The 14,908-nt window shown below is 69.4% G+C and overlaps 1 protein-coding gene across 1 annotated transcript; it reads left to right on the top strand.

The window, feature by feature from the left end:
• Window positions 1–11,225: 11,225 nt before the first annotated feature.
• Window positions 11,226–14,602, top strand: NKX2-5 (NK2 homeobox 5). The gene is made up of 2 exons (XM_075009926.1): window positions 11,226–11,712; window positions 13,449–14,602. Exons 1-2 carry the CDS (start codon window positions 11,436–11,438, stop codon window positions 14,036–14,038), a joined length of 867 nt encoding a protein of 288 aa, XP_074866027.1. The 5' UTR covers window positions 11,226–11,435; the 3' UTR covers window positions 14,039–14,602.
• Window positions 14,603–14,908: the final 306 nt, after the last annotated feature.

The following is a 14,908-nucleotide window of genomic DNA, read 5'->3' as shown; positions in this document are numbered from 1 at the left end:
GCCCCGCGGAGACGCCGGTGGGTTGCGCACACCCAGCGGTGGGCTCCGGAAAGCGCTGTCGGCTGTGGCCTTTGCCGGCGCTGCCCACGCTCCCGGCCGGCGCTGCAGCAGCGCTGGGGGGGCGGCGAAGGGTTAAAGGGCTGCGGGTCCCCCACCCCCGCCGCGCCCCGGAGCGGAAACCGCTGGAAAGGGGCCGTCGGGCCGCGCTCGGCCAAAGCCGGAGGGGGCGGGGGCGAAGTTAGGCCTTTAGGGGGTCTCGGGCCAAGCCCGCTCTCCCCAGTCCCGCAGGGCTCGGCCAGCGCCGGCTCCACGATCGCAGCTGCCCCCGCCGCCCCGACGGGAGCAGCGCGCACCGCTCTCGGCTTAGGGGAGCTGCGGGGCGAGGAGATTCTTGTGCCCCCCACCCGCCTGGTGCCAGGAGACTCCCCCGCCCAGGAGAACCTGCCCGGAGCCCAGTGCCAAGGCGCTTCCCCGCCCGTTAGTGCGAGTCACCGGCGAGAGGGAACCAGACCCGCGGGGAGATCCCCGCTCGGCGCGGCTCGCACAGGGAGGCGCCCACAAGGGCCGGTGACCGACGGCGCGGGTCAAAGGCACGGGCCGGGCCGGCCTCTGGCGGCGCTTTCCTTCCGTCCTCACAGCGTGCCGGGACTTCGCGTTGCTACGGACGTTGGAGCCGGCCCGCAGCGGTGTTCCCCGGCCCGGGCGTGAGCCAAGTCCCGCGAAGGCAGCTGCCGACCGGCCGCCTCTTGTCCCCAGGCGGCTTTGGCGCTCCTGAGAACAGAAGAGGGGTCACACTGGGTCAGACCCGAGGTCCATCCAGCCCAGGATCCCGCCTGCCGCCAGGGACGCAGTGACCAAACAGGCATCAATCAAACCACCTCCCTCCTGCCCCCACCTCTCGTTTGGGAGCGGCAGGAGCCAGGCACACCCTTCCCCCCGGCTCGCCGCTGGAATGGACCTCGCCGCCGGGGGTTTATGGAACCCTTCAAACCCTGCGCCAGTCCGAGCGTGCCGGCCTCCCGGGGCCAGGAGTTCCGCCGGTCGCCTGTGCTCTGGGGGAAAAGCGACCCTCTATTTGCTCTAAACCTGCCGCCCCTTAAGTCCACCTGGGGCCCTCTAGTTTTGACATTATGGGAACAAGTAAACACTTTGTCCTTATTCGCTTTCTCCCACCGCTCCTAGGGCTACACCCCTCCGCCATAGCGCGCTCCCTCTCCTCTCCTCTGCGCTCAAAAGTCCCCGTCTCTTCCACCTGGCTTCACGGGGGCCCCTCCCAACCCCCAGAGCACTGTAGTTGCCCTTTTTTAACCTTTTCTGGTGCCAAGATCTCTTCCAGCGGCGAGCAGAGCGCAGCTGGCGGCGGTATTCAGGAGGTGGGTGCAGCGGCGTTTTATAGAAAGGCGCTGAGCTATTCTCTGCCCTTCCCTAATGATTCCTAACATCCCCTTTGCTTTTTTTGATCGCGGCTGCACACTGCGGGGATGTTTTCGCCACCAGCTCTCCAAGAGCCCTTTCCTGGTGAGTTGTAGTTAAATCAGCCCCCATCACACTGTGTGTGCAGCCGGGTGCTTGTTTCCAATGGCTCCTTCCTTACATTTATCCCCATTAAATTTCATTTGCCATTTTGTTGTCCAGTCACTCAGCATCGTGAGGACAACGAGAAGTCCTGGGGCGCCTTATAAACTAACAGATTTTGGAGCACGAGCTCTCATGGGCAGAGACGCGCTTCGTCAGATCTTTGCTCACAGAAGCTGATGCTCCAAAATAGCTGTTAGTCAAAAAGGTGCCCCGGGACTTCTGGTTGTTCTCGACGGTACAGACTAGCAGGGCCACCTCTCCGATACGCTGTATTGTGAGATCCTTCCGCAGCGCTTCAGTCAGCTTACCTCCGCCTCAGTCACCGGCAGATCAAAATCAGTCCAGCCGGGTAACTCGCCGTCTGAGCTGTATTGACGGGAGTTTCCTTCCTGCGTCTTCGCCAGACCCTGCCACAATTCCCAGCCCCCGGGAGCAGGGAAGAGGCCAGTCTGCAAGGATTGCTGCGGGTTCTCCTCTCTGTAAACATCTTTCAGCCCTCCACGCTCACCCCCCGGCCGTGGGTTTTTATGCAACGAGGCTCCTATTGATTCGGTTGCTTGAAAAACTCTCCCCCAACCATTGATTCGGGGCAGTTTCTCTCTTCGGACACCTTCGGCCGCATCGCTTCACTGAGCTCTAGAAGCGCCGCCCGGGAACATGGCCCCGAGGGGCACAGGGCTCTCCTGCTACCTCCTCTGGAAACCTTTTACACGTAGCAGTTGCTTAACTCTCCCGGCGAAACGCCCGGGGGGCAGAGGTGCGGGGCTAGGGCCCCGGCTGGGCCAAGGGCCAGGTGTTTTTTCTCGATAGTTTCTCTCGACACAGACTTTTACCCCGCGCCTTAGTTTTACAAGTGACCCTCCTCTCTGCGGGGGAGGCAGCGCTGCCCGGGCCCCACGGCTGGGGTCGGACCCTGGCCCCAGCGTACTATTATTATTAAAGGGCGTTGAAAAGCGCTGGTCAGTTTCACGCCCGCCGGGCAGACCCGGACACGCTGGCCGCTTGGCTTTGCGGCTCACCGCAGGCGCTGGGGATCCAGCGTCCCCGCTGCCAGGGGGCCGCAGTTGTGCTCGTTTATGGACCCCCTCGCTCCCCCGGTTTGCAGATGCGGGATGCCGGGGCGGGGGGAACAACCCGGCGGAAGCCTCCGCGGGAGCCTGACCGCCGTTGCCCCTTCCGTCCGCTTTAACGGGGCGCCCCCAAACCTCCAGCCCGCTGAGTCCCCTCTCGGTGCAATGCGCCTCACAAACCGGCGCTCGGACGCAGGGTCTCGGCGGCCGCCCCCCCGCACGCTGAGGCCCCGGGGCGGTTTCCTGGGCGCTCCAAAGCCCGGGTCTTTGGGCGTTCCCCGGGCACGGCTTGTCATTTCGCAACCGGCCGTGAGGTCCCCAGCGCCGGGTCTCCTCCACTGCCCAGGCGCCGGTTGCAAGGCCAGGGCTCACCGCTAGCTTCCCTCCCAGTACAGCGGCACCCTCGCAGCTCCCCGACCAGCCCCAGCTCTCCCACGGGGCTGCATCCAGCGGCTGGGCCCAGCCCAAACCTAACAAGCAACAGGTGGGGGGGTCGGTGCTCGCAGGCCCCCGCGCCACGAAGTGCCCTCGGGTCACACAGACAGGAGGGCCGGTTCCCGCGGGGCCGGCGGCAGGACGCGCGCCTGGGCTCCCTGCGGCCCGGCTCGATGGTCCCTAGCAAGGCGCCTGTGCGGACAGCCTCAGGCACTTCCCCGCACCCTTTTCGGGCTGCCGCTCGCTCCGGATTCGGCCTGCGGGCCCTGGGTGTGGCGGGGCTGGGCGCCGAGCCCGGGGGACCGGGCCGGGGTAACGGCCTGGCTGGCGGTGAAGAGCGGGTGGGGGGATGGTTCGTCTCCGGCCGCAGAGCCTCGCCCGCGGCAGGGACCCGTCACACCCGGCCGTGCAGAGGAGCGGGGAAGCCGCAGGCGGATGTGGGGCCGCGTTGGCCGCCCGCGTCGCGCGGGGCCTGGGCTCAGCTCGCACCGAGCCGGCTCCCGCTGTTCCTTCGGCGGCCGATTTCCCCCTGCTCCCGGGCAGCCGGTTCCCCGGTACCGCCTGGGCCATGGGGCCGCTCGCCGCCCGCCCAGCTCTCCCGGCCTGGGGTGCGCGGGGCGGGCCAGTGGCTGCGGACGGACGGGTTCCAGGCCGGGCTCTGAGGCGGGCGGCGTCGGCCCGGGGCCAGCCCTGCTGCCAGGCCCCGGCGCTGATAACTGCGGGACGGGGAAGGGAGACCTGCGGGTTGGGCGAGGAACCCCCGCGGGGGCTTCATCGGCCCGGCCGGCTGAACGGACACTGACTCGGAGACGCGGCCGCGCACCGCACCGTCCCCCGGGGGCTGCAGCCCTCCCCGGCGCGCGTCTCGCCTGGGTCCCGCGGCTGGGGGCCGCTGGGCGCTGAGGCCTCCGCCTCGGCTGCTCCCCGGGCTTGCGCGGCCAGCTGCCCCCAGCCCGGCTGCGGGCCACTGCTGGAAGCTCCCGCTGGAGCGCCGGGAGCGGGGCTCGGCTGCGTCCCGAGGGGCCGAGCAGCTTTGCCCGGCCGGGAGGAAGTACCCAAGAGCCGGCGCTTTGGCTGGCTGGGAAGCGGCGTGCGGCCAGGCCAGCTGCAACCCCCGGGCAGACTGCCGGGCTTTCCGGCCCAGCGCCTGCGCCAGCCCCCGGCAGCCGCAGGAGAATCCAGCCCCGGCCGGGCGCTTCCTCCCACGAGCCGCTCTTGGCTTCCAGTCACTGCCCCGGCGCAGCCGCAGAAACAGGTGTAGCCCAGACCGGGGCTTCCCTTCCCAACGGCCCGTCCCCTTTCACCCCGCCAAGCGCCGCGACTGTCACCTCCTGCCCCGGGGTCGCGGCGCTCCCGGCTCCTGCTCCCCCTGGGGTGGCTCCACCCCAAACGAGCCGAGCTCCTACTGAGGCCGCAGCCAGCGCGCGAGACGGGGGAAAAGCCGAGCCAAGGCCACGGCGCGTTGAGATCCCCGGTGCGCGCAGGGCGGCCACGCGCCAGCCTGGGAAAAAACCCAACCCGGGACCCACAGTGCAGAGCTCGCCCGGCCCTACCCCCCAGCGGGCCCCGGGCGCAGGCCGGGCAGGAGACCGGCGCAGGCAAAGGGCAGCTGCCCCCTCCCCGTTGTGTTTCCTTCCTCCCAGACAAACGCGTTTCTCTCTCCGTCTGCGCGGCGCTGCGGGCAGCCCGGGGGGGGAGGGGGCTCTGGCCCGCCTCAGCCGTCTGCCACGCTCGGCCAGGCGGGCCAGGGCAGCGCCCAGCCAGGGGAGATAAAAGTTTTACTCCTTCCCCACCAAGCCGTCAGCTCCGCCCCTGCGCGAGCCCCGCCGCTGGCACCTGGGGAGATTGCAGCTTCCTCGGCGCTCCCGCCTGATCCGGACCGAGACAGGAGCTGGACCGAGGGAGGGCGGACGTGGGGGGGGGATCCCCCTGGGTCATGGAGGTCGGTGACCTCAGCTGGCGCCGGAAGAGAATCCCAGGCTGTGCAGTGTGGGAGCGTGGGGGGCACCGCGGCTGAGTGCAGGGGGCAGCCCTGGGCCAAGGGACTCCCAATCCAAGAGCAGCAAGAAGTCCTGGGGCCGCTTGGTCAGACGCACCAGTGGGGGTTCTGGAAGCCGGTTCTCACGGGCAGGAGGGAGGCCCCGTCAAGAGGAGGGCGAGAGTTCACGGGGGCATTTCAGCCCCGGAGGATGTGGCCCGTTGGCAGCAGCTACTGCGGAGTTGTGACCCTCGAGAGAGGAGATTCAGACCCTCCTCCAAACCCCCACTCGTGCATCTGACCAAGCGGGTCTTTGCCCTGACGCTCCGCAGTCTGTCAGGCTATCAGGTGCCCCGGGACTTCTTGGGGTTGTTGAAAACACGGACTAACCCGGCTGCCCCCCGATACTTGACACGATGGAAGGGGGATCCTGCTGCCCTCAGAGCCAAGGACACATCTCCAGCTGGCTTGAGCGCGAACGGGATAAGACCGTGCAGGGAAAGGGACTGCAGAGACCAGGCGCTGATCAGCCGGGAAAAGGGGTCTTACTAGGGAGCCCCAAAGCAAAACGTTTCCAAATGGAGATGGGCTCCGGAGAGCCGCAGGCCCACTCATGACCTAGGTGGGCAGCTCCACTGTCCTCCCCGGGGACCCCGAAGCAGACGGGAAACGCCACTCCTGCTCCATGCAGCGGAAGGCTCGATAGGTGTTGACGTCTCTGTCTCAAGCCTGCGCCGGAAGCCCCTGATCTGCTCAGCTCGCTCCTCCCTGCGCCAGGCCGAACTTTCAAGCTCGGGTGCCTAAAATTCGGCCCCTAACTTCAGGTTGAGGCACCTGAACAAGCCTGCTCTGCCAAGGGGCTCAACTCCCACCGCCCGCCGGGTGGGTGCTGCCTTGGCCGCTTGCTGGGCAGAGCTGGGCTCGCAGGCCCGAGGACGTGCAGCGCGTCGCCTCTCCAATAAGCTGCAGGGATCCTCCCCAGTGAACCCTCCCCCCAGATGGTAAGATCCCCATTTCCCAGAGGCAGCGGAGTTCCGAGTCCTGCCTGGAATCGGCGGGTAACAGACCACAGGTGTTCCCCATCCCCAAATCCTGCTCGCCCGGGTGCGTCACCGGCCCATCGACCCTTCCATCGGTGCAAAGGAAGGACACGTCCCTTCCGAGACAACTGCAATGAAAAGTGCCTCGAGCGCTCTGCGAGGTCTTGGACATGCGGTGCGCCGCGCGCAGTAGAACAGCCCAGGGCAAGGCCCGGCAGCCGGGAGGGGTCTGCAGCGACCCCGGGACACCTTCGCCAGCAGCTGCTGCGCCCGGCAAGGGGGGAACCAAGAGATTTGCAAAAGCTGACCCCCGGGAGCCCGCCCCGCCCCCTTGCAGAGCCCGAGCTCCCGGAGAGGGGGCAGCGCTGTCAGTGCCGGGCTTCGGCCCCCACCCCTCAGACACAAGCCAAGTCTCGCAGCAGATGCCACCAAGGCCGAGGGGAGGGACCCGGGCGTGGGACATTTGCAGCACCCGGGATTACAACCAGAACGAACGGTCCCAAAGCGGGGTGCAGCCTGCGAGCCGGGCGCGCCGGGGAGGGTTAGTTCTTCCGCCGGCCGCAGGGAAAGGGAGCGGCGCGCTGGGCTTTTGCCCGTCAAACCCAGAGGCGCCGCACGCAGGCGGCCGGGAGGTGAGCAAGCGGGGAGGTCGATTACCCCGGAGGGGAGTGACCGTCTGGCTGCTGGTTCCGCCGCGGTGCCCCTGCAGGCGGCTGTGACCCAGCAACGGGCGCCCACGTGTGCTGCGGGGCTGTAGCCTGGGGCGCTGTGTTTGTCCCCCCCCCAGGTAACGGAGTTGGTCCCGGGGGCCGCTTCCTCCCGGCCTGGGAAAGAGACTCGGGGCTGGGGGCTGGTCCCGCGCGAGAAGCCAGCAGGGGCAGGGACAGGGACAGGGACAGGCCCACCCCGCGCCCAGGGGCTGAGCAGGGGCCGACAGCCGGGCCTGGGGGCGGGGGCCGGTGCCCATTCTGCGGCTGAGCTCCGCGCCCGGTGCATAAGGACACGGGCTCACAGCCCGCACGTGCCCCCGCCCCCCTTAGCGCAGGACCTGCTCAGCGCGTGGCCCTGGCACGGTGAGGCCGCGGCCGGCGCCGTTTGCTGCCTAAATACTGCGGGGGGGAGGGGTTGGACACACCGGAAATCGCAGCTCGGGGGAGACCCCCCCCCCCGCAGCGTGCACGGGCTGCCGGGGGGGGTCGCAGAGGGGCCAGGCCCCGCGCACGGCTCAGCCACCGGCTCGGCCTCCGGCGCCCCCCCAGCGCCGGCCCGTGGCGGCCCGGGGGTGCCTTTTCCGCGCGCCGAGCTAATGCAGGTCCCTGGCCCGCCCATCCATCAGGCGGACACAGAGCAGACGCGGCCTCCCCTTCCGCACTGTTTGCTTTGCCGCCCATTACCGCGGCCCTGCAGCTCCCTTTGTTGATACAGCGGTCCTGAAAAGTGCTAATGTCCATTTGTCAGGCGGCCGCGCCCGGGACTCCCCCTGCCCGGGCTCCTCCCGCCGCTGTAAACACGGCGGGGCAGGGGCAGGCGGGAGCCCCCGCTGGGTCCCGAGCCGCGGTGTTGCCAGGGCCGCCTTGTTGAAGATAAAGCGCAGGATAACGCCGGCTGTCTCCGCCGCTTGTCTCCCCGGAGCGCTAATGACATTCCAAATGATAGCTCCGGCTTATCTGGCAATTAATCGCATCCACCTCTGCAGCCGGGGCCCTCGCTGGGGGGGGGAGGGGGTGCGGCCCGCCCGCAGCCCGCCAGTTTGAAACTAATAAGGCCTCCGAGGCCGGCAGCTTTCAGCTTCCCGCGCACAGCTGCTGGGAAAGGCTGAGAACCTCCGGCCTGCCGGCGAGGGCGCCTCTGTGCTCGGCGCTGTACACGCGCAGGCCCCGAAGCTCGGCCAGGCGAAGCGGGAGCAGCCGAGGGTGGGGGAAAGGGGGCGCGAGCGCACCCGCGCGGAGGCGGGGAGCTGGGCCCCGCGAGCTCCCCGGCCGAGCACGGCGAGCAAGGGGAAGGAAGTGCCAGCCCGAGAGATTCATCCCGGCCTGGGACAGCGCGGGAGGGGAGCCCGAGCCCGCTGTCTTCTGAGCTGGGGACTCGCTCCCCGCCCCCGAAAGAGGAACAGACCGCGGTGGCCTCCCGCGGGCCCAGGCAGAGGGAGCAGGGCTCGGGGGCGGCCGTATGTCCGCGGGGCTGAAGTGCACAGTCACAGCAACTCCTTCTTCCCCGTGCCCGGCCTGGATTCTCGCCCGGGCCGTGCGGACTCTGCGGCGTCCCCCGAGCCGCCAGCCGCGTTTCTCGGGTCGCTCCCCACACGAGGCGCAAGGCGGCCCCACGAGCGGAGCGTCTAACGCCTCGATGCAGCCAGTCCGTGCGCGCGCCCAGAGCGCGTCCGCTCGTGGATTTCCCACGCGCGCCGGCCGCCGGCAGCAGCGGGACGTGCCCGACGCACCGAGCTCGCCGCTCTCAGGCTTGCTCGGCTCTCTGGACGTGCGGGCAGCGCCGGAGAAAGACGAGCCGGGGGTTAGCGGGGGTAATAGCTGCCCCCCCCCCCGCACGTCTCCAGCTCTCACCGCGAGCCCCGGCTCCCACTCACCCGGCAAGGGACCCGGCCCTGCAGCCCTTCAGTCAGGCGGGCGTTGCTGCCAGCGCCGCAGCCGGGGAGACAAGGCGAACCCCAGGCTGGGGGCGGCTGCCGGCCCGGCGTTGCGGTCCTGGTTCCCCGGGGTCGGAAGGCGCTCGCGGAAGCGCGAGAGGTCGGGCCGCGCCGCGCCGGGCACTAGCTGCAGAGGTCGGGACTCGGGTCCCGGTGGGAAAGCGAGGGGATGAGGCGGCAGAGAAGCGGGGCCTCGGGAACCGGCCGAGAGCCGCCGTGCGCGCCCTGCGCTCTGGGCTGGTCGGGCAGGAGCTGCCGGGCCTGGCCCGCTGGGTCTGGGGCAGCCCGCGGCTCCGAGCTCCATGGGCTCTGCCCCCCAGGCTCGCTGCGCTGGCGCCGGGTGACCCAGCGGGGCCCGAGGGAGTGCGGCCGCCGGGCCGAGGCCGCAGAAGGGGCGAGCGGGGGTCCCAGGCCCCTGCACAAACGGGAACGACAGCCCCGGAGGGGGTGCACCCCGTCCGGCCCCGGCAGCGCTCGGCGCCCGGGCAGCCCGGCGGGTCCCAGCGCAGCCGAGATCGCACCCCGCGCCCTCCCCGCCGCCGGAGAGTCGGGCCGGCGAAGCCCCCCCCCCCCTCCCCGCCAACGGCCGCTCCCGCTCCAGCCTCCACGGTGCCCGCGGAGCGCAAGTCCCGTCCCTTCTCCGCCCCGCCAAGCCGAGCCGAGCCGGCCTGGGCCGAGCGCCTTCCACGGGCCTGGGCACTCCCCGGCCGGACTTTCCCCAGGGCTGCGCCTTAGTCCCGGGGCGCTGAGCTCGCCCAATTTACGAGCTCCCGCTTCTGGCCCTTGACTCCAGGGCGCGGCGCTCAGCCCCGGCAGGCCCAGGCCCAGGCCCCCGGCGGGCAATGGAGATGAAGCCCCCCGTCCCCGTTTGCAAAGAGCCCGGCGGCTGGAGCCAGGCTTCTGCCCCGGCGCAGGCCCCCCGAAGCTGCTCCAACGCGCTCCGGAAAGGCGCTGGGTTGCTCCTGTTCTCCCGAGCGCGCAGGCCTGGCCGGGCGGCGGGTGACAGACGTTTGAAGGGGTAACAGAGCGGGCGCCCGGTTAGTCTGGGCTGGGCTCCGGCAAGCCAAAGCCGCAGCGGTGCAGCACGTTCAGGACGCGCCGCAGGATTTAGCGGTTGCGGAGCTTTCGACTTCATTCGCGATACAGGGGGACATCTGCACGCACAGAGCAGCTTCCAAGCGGCCAGGGTCTTCCGGCAGAACAGGGCCCTGGTGGCTCGTACCCTGAGCAGAGGTACACTGAGGGGTCCCCTCTTTGTACTTGTACAAAGGGAGTGTGTCCCTCAGTCTCTGCCAGCTCCGCTTCAATTAATATACAGCGTAGTACTGGCCAGTCCATTCACACAGGGGGAGCTGGTAGAGACTGATACAGATTTTATATGTTGATCTGGGATATGGGATAATCTAGCACAACAAAAAGCAGTCAAGTAGCACTTTAAAGACGAGCAAAATAGTTTATTAGGTGAGCTTTCGTGGGACAGACCCACTTTAGTCTGCTAAACTTTGCTAGACTTGAGTGGGTCTGTCCCACGAAAGCTCACCTAATAAACTATTTTGCTCGTCTTTAAAGTGCTACTTGACTGCTTTTTGTTTCGATAGTGTATAGACTAGCCCGGCTCCCTCTCTGTTACTACAGAAAAATCTGTATCAGTATCGATCCATAGATATTTATCTCGATACAAATCTGTCTCAATGCGTGTATATATACAGACCCTCGCAGTGAGACAGATTTATACACATAAATAGCTATAGATGATACTGATCCAGACTTGTATCTATTCTAGATACAGCTTTATATAGCTATGGATGCAGATTTTGTGTGTGAGTGTGAATCTGTACCAGCACCTAGACCGTATCCAGGGGTATAGATTTGACAGAGAGAATCCAGAGATGTCGATAGTACGTGTGTCTCGCTACCGGCTCGCGGTGCTCTATAAGGCACACGCAGGCAGGGTGGGTTGGGAACTAGTGACCCACGTACTATGGCGCGCGCGCGCGCGCGCACACACACACACACACACACACACAGAGGGGTATCAGTCTCTGCCGCCCCGGGCTGGGTGCGGGACCGCAGGGCTCAGGTGCATTCATGCAGCCGGAAGCTGGTGCAGACCCGCTGCCCCTGGGGCGCCCTCTCTTTGGAAGGGCTCCTGGGGCGCCCCTCGCTGCCCCTGCGGGGAGCAGACCCCTCCGGTGGCGGGGCGGGGCGGGGCGGCTCCCTGGGCGTTGCGGGCCGGATCTGGCTGGTTTCTGGGCCCGCGGATGCGCGGAGAGGTCCCGGTCCCCGCCAGACCCTCCGCGAGCCCCTCTCCAGCGCCCGCCGGAGCGCTGCCCGGGGCGCCCCCCTTGGCCACCCCAGCGGGCAGGTGACTCAGGGCCGCGGGGGCCAGCGGCGGGGCGGGCTGGGCCCGGGCAGCGCTGCCCCTGGCGGGGGGACGTGCTCAGCGCCATCCCTATATTAGGCGAGCTGGGACAGCGCCTCGCCCCTTCCCCCGGCGGGGGCGGCCAATGGAGAGCTGAGTCCCCCCGAACCTGCCTCGTCCCGCCTCCCTCGCCCTTACGCGCCGGCTCTACCTGCGGCCCGGCCACTCGGCGGGGCTGCGCCGGGGATGCGATGCGCGCCGCGGGAGAGGCCGGCCGCCGCCGCCGCAGGTGCGCTGGGCCCCGGCCGCGGCGCCGCTCGGCCGCACCATGTTCCCTAGCCCCGTGAGCACCACGCCCTTCTCCGTCAAGGACATCTTGAACCTGGAGCAGCAGCCGCCCGGCCTGGCCCCGATGGAGCCCTCCGCGCCGCCCGCCCCCTCCTGCATGCTGGCCGCCTTCAAGCCGGAGCCCTTCCCGGCCCCGCCGCCGGGCGAGGAGCTGCCTCCGGCTCAGCCCTGCAAGGCCGCCGCCTTCGCCGGCTCCTTCTGCGGGAGGAGCTGCCTGCCGATGGCCCCGGCCCCGCAGCCCGCAGGGGGCAGGAAAGGTAGGAGGGCAGCGCCGGGGCGGGGGGACCCACCCCAGGGGGCTCCTGGCAGGCGCGCGCCCAGGCCTCCAGGGCGCTACCCGCGGGGAGCCCGGGCGCGGGGCGGGCTGGAGCGGAGCGCCGCGGGGGGGGTCCACCTGCCCGGGGCCTCCAAGCCGCTGCCCCCCCCCCCCAATGCACCGAGGGGCCCGCAGATGCCGGCTGCAGCCCGGGAAAGGCCGGAGGCCAGGCGGGCCTCAACTCCGCTCCGCTCCGCTCCGCTCCGCTGCGGGGGTGCAGCGTCTCCCGCAGCAGCCGGGCCTGTGGCGACCTTTGCAGAGATTGTCCTTTCGCTGCCCGCTGGCGGCAGGGCGGGCGGGCGGCGGGTACGGGCCGGAGCGCACAGCGGGGCAGAGGACCCTGGCCGGCCCGAGCCCGGGAGAAAGGCCGGGCTGACCGCGCCTGCCGGCGGGTAACTGAGCCAAAGAGGGGCCGCCAAAAGCTACCCTGGCCCCGCAGAGCGGTTGGGACGGACCCAGGAGCGCTGGGGGCTCGGGGCAGGACGGGGCGAGGCTGTTGCCGAGAAGTTGCCCCTTCCCCGCCTCTTGCTTCCAAACCCCGCCGCAGAGAGGCCTCAGGTACCGCCGCCAGCTCCAGCTGGTCAGCCGGGTTCGCCCCGCCGGGAAGGCGCCGCTCGGCCAGCGGGCTCCGAGCGAGCTACCCCCTAGCAAGTCATTCAGGGGGCCAAGTCGGAAATCGGCGGGCGAGGGGAGCCAGGGTTGAACTTCCCCCAAAGCGGGGGAGTCTCTGAGTCACTCTCCGCCTTTCCACTCGGCACTAACTTCCCCCTTGGGCTCCGCTTCGCAGCCGCCAGCCGAGCGTCCACACCTTTCCCCCGCCTGGAAGTTAACTTCGAAGTAAGGGAACTTCCACGTCCTTCCTCCGCCGCTGGGGCCGCAGCGGTGCCCTGCTGCCGAGTGCATCTTGCAGGCGGGTGCTGTGTGTAGAGTTCAACCTCCACGTCCCTCACCGGGCAGCTGCACTTGGAAGTCAGCCGCTTAGAAGTGACTTTCGCAGAGCAGCGGCGTTAGTGTGTGAATGTCCCGGGTGCGCCAGCGCCCCTCCGCACGAGACACGGATAGGGCCGCACTTCCCCCCAGGGCTGCCCTCTTTTTGTAACACCCAGGGGCAGCCCTGCGGCACCTTCCACGCGCCGGGATCTGTTCCGGCGTCCGCTTCCCTGCGCTTTGCTGCTGGTCTGTGAGTGCCCCAGGACGGCCCCTTGGTTTTGCGGGCACAGACTAACGTCCCCCCCCATCTCTTTTTGAACTGCTAACCCCGCTGCTAACCTACGCACGCGTGCGCTGCGCGCCCGCTGAGCAGCCCCAGGTAAAAGAAGGTGCCCAGACTGCGAGCGGCCCGTTCCGGGGGAAAATTAGGGCCCAGTATTTAGATCACTTAAAAAGCCACCGCCTCATGCGGCTGCTGTTGAGCTCGGAGCAGGTTCGCCCGAGGCGCGTGGAGACGAGGGAGTAAAGCGCATCTTGGCGAGCCGGGGATGAAGCTCTGAGATCCTCCTTCCGCCCTGGGGGAGAGGCGCCTTCGCCCCGTTGCTGCCGGGTGTGCAGCGCTGGCAGGCGTGGGGACACCTAGGAAGAGGGCTCGGGGCCTGCGGGGGAGAAGCTGCGCCGGCACGGAGGGGCTTGGGGTGGAAGCTCGCCGAGGTTGACCGCTGTGTGTTGCGTTCTTTGCCCTAGACCTGCGCTCCCTCCCCACGAGCCTGGAGCAGGAGACAGGGGGCTCGGAGGACCCGGAGCGCCCCAGGCAGAGGAAGCGGAGGAAGCCCCGCGTGCTCTTCTCGCAAGCGCAGGTCTACGAGCTGGAGAGGCGGTTCAAGCAGCAGAAGTACCTGTCGGCCCCCGAGAGGGACCACCTGGCGAGCGCGCTGAAGCTCACCTCCACCCAGGTCAAGATCTGGTTCCAGAACCGCCGCTACAAGTGCAAGCGGCAGCGGCAGGACCAGAGCCTGGAGATGGTGGGGCTCCCCCCGCCGCGGCGCATCGCGGTGCCGGTGCTGGTGCGAGACGGGAAGCCCTGCCTGGGGGAGTCGGCGCCCTACAACGTCAGCCTCAGCCCCTACGGCTACGGCGCCTACCCGCCCTACCCCAGCTACAGCGGCGCCGCCAGCTACGGCTGCAGCTACTCGCCCCTGCCCGCCGCGCAGCCCGCCGCGGCCGGCAACAGCTTCGTGAACTTCGGCGTGGGGGACTTGAACTCCGGGCAGACGCCGCTGCCGCAGCAGGGGAACTCGGGGCTCTCCGCGCTGCACGGGATCAGGGCCTGGTAGGCTCGGCCGAGCCGGGCCGCGGGGCTGCGGCCGGCCCTGGGCTGGAGGCGAGGGGCATGGACAGGCCTCCTGGGGACCTGGCCCGGGGGTGACCCCGCGTCCCCAGGCCCAGGCCCAGGGCCGGCCCCGGCGTGTTCGGATGGACGCTGGGAAAGCCCCGCGGGCCCTGCTCCCGCGCGGCCGCGGCAGAGCGGCCTGGGCTGAGCGCGCCCCGGCGCAGCTGCGGATCCGAACCCGCGCCCGGCCCCTCGGAGGCGAACCCCGCGGCGCCCTCAAACCAGCCCGCGAGGCGCGCCCCCCACGGCCGCTGCAGCGCGGGGAGGCCGCGTGTCCCGGCTCGGCTGCTGGGCGCGGCCCCTTCCCTCGCCGCGGAGCCAGCGAGCGGGCGCGCGTCTCCCCGGCGCGCAGGGGGGACAGACCCGGCCCGGCCCGGCCCGGCCCGAGGGGCTCGCGCGGCTCTCACGCCGGGCGCTGCACGAGGGGATCCGGCACTGCCGTGCGCCGCCAGTCCCGTGTCCCGCCCGCCGAGCGCGGGGCCTTGGCATTAAAGAGAGTGGCTTCGTGCGGCGCGGCTCCGCTGCCTCTGTTCGGGCCGCGGCCGCGCTCGGGGCCAGGGGGGACGCCTCTGCCCTGCGGCGGGGCAGGCTCTGCCGGCGGCACCTTTCAGGCGCCCCAGCGCAGGGCGAGGCGGGGCGGCTCACGCTCGTTCCCCGGGAGCGGCTCTGGGCCGCGTTCCTGCCCGGTCAGTGAATGCAACCAGCCGCCTTTCGCTGTCAGCTGGACCCTCCGGGCAGCCGCCCCCGAGCGCCTGTCTACCTGTTTCCTGGCTGCACCCGGGTTCCCAGCCGCCTGGGAGACACCGCCGGAGCG

Source organism: Carettochelys insculpta, chromosome 15 (assembly GCF_033958435.1).
Source record: "Carettochelys insculpta isolate YL-2023 chromosome 15, ASM3395843v1, whole genome shotgun sequence".
NCBI classification, from domain to species: domain Eukaryota; kingdom Metazoa; phylum Chordata; order Testudines; family Carettochelyidae; genus Carettochelys; species Carettochelys insculpta.
Note: the sequence above shows the minus strand (reverse complement) of the source record. Positions and strands in the feature narration are given on the sequence as shown.

Coding starts and splice junctions, on each gene's coding strand:
- NKX2-5 (XM_075009926.1), top strand. CDS start 11,436: ATGTTCCCTAGCCCCGTGAGCACCACGCCCTTCTCCGTCAAGGACATC. Junction 11,713..13,448: donor GCCCGCAGGGGGCAGGAAAG/GTAGGAGGGCAG, acceptor TCTTTGCCCTAG/ACCTGCGCTCCCTCCCCACG.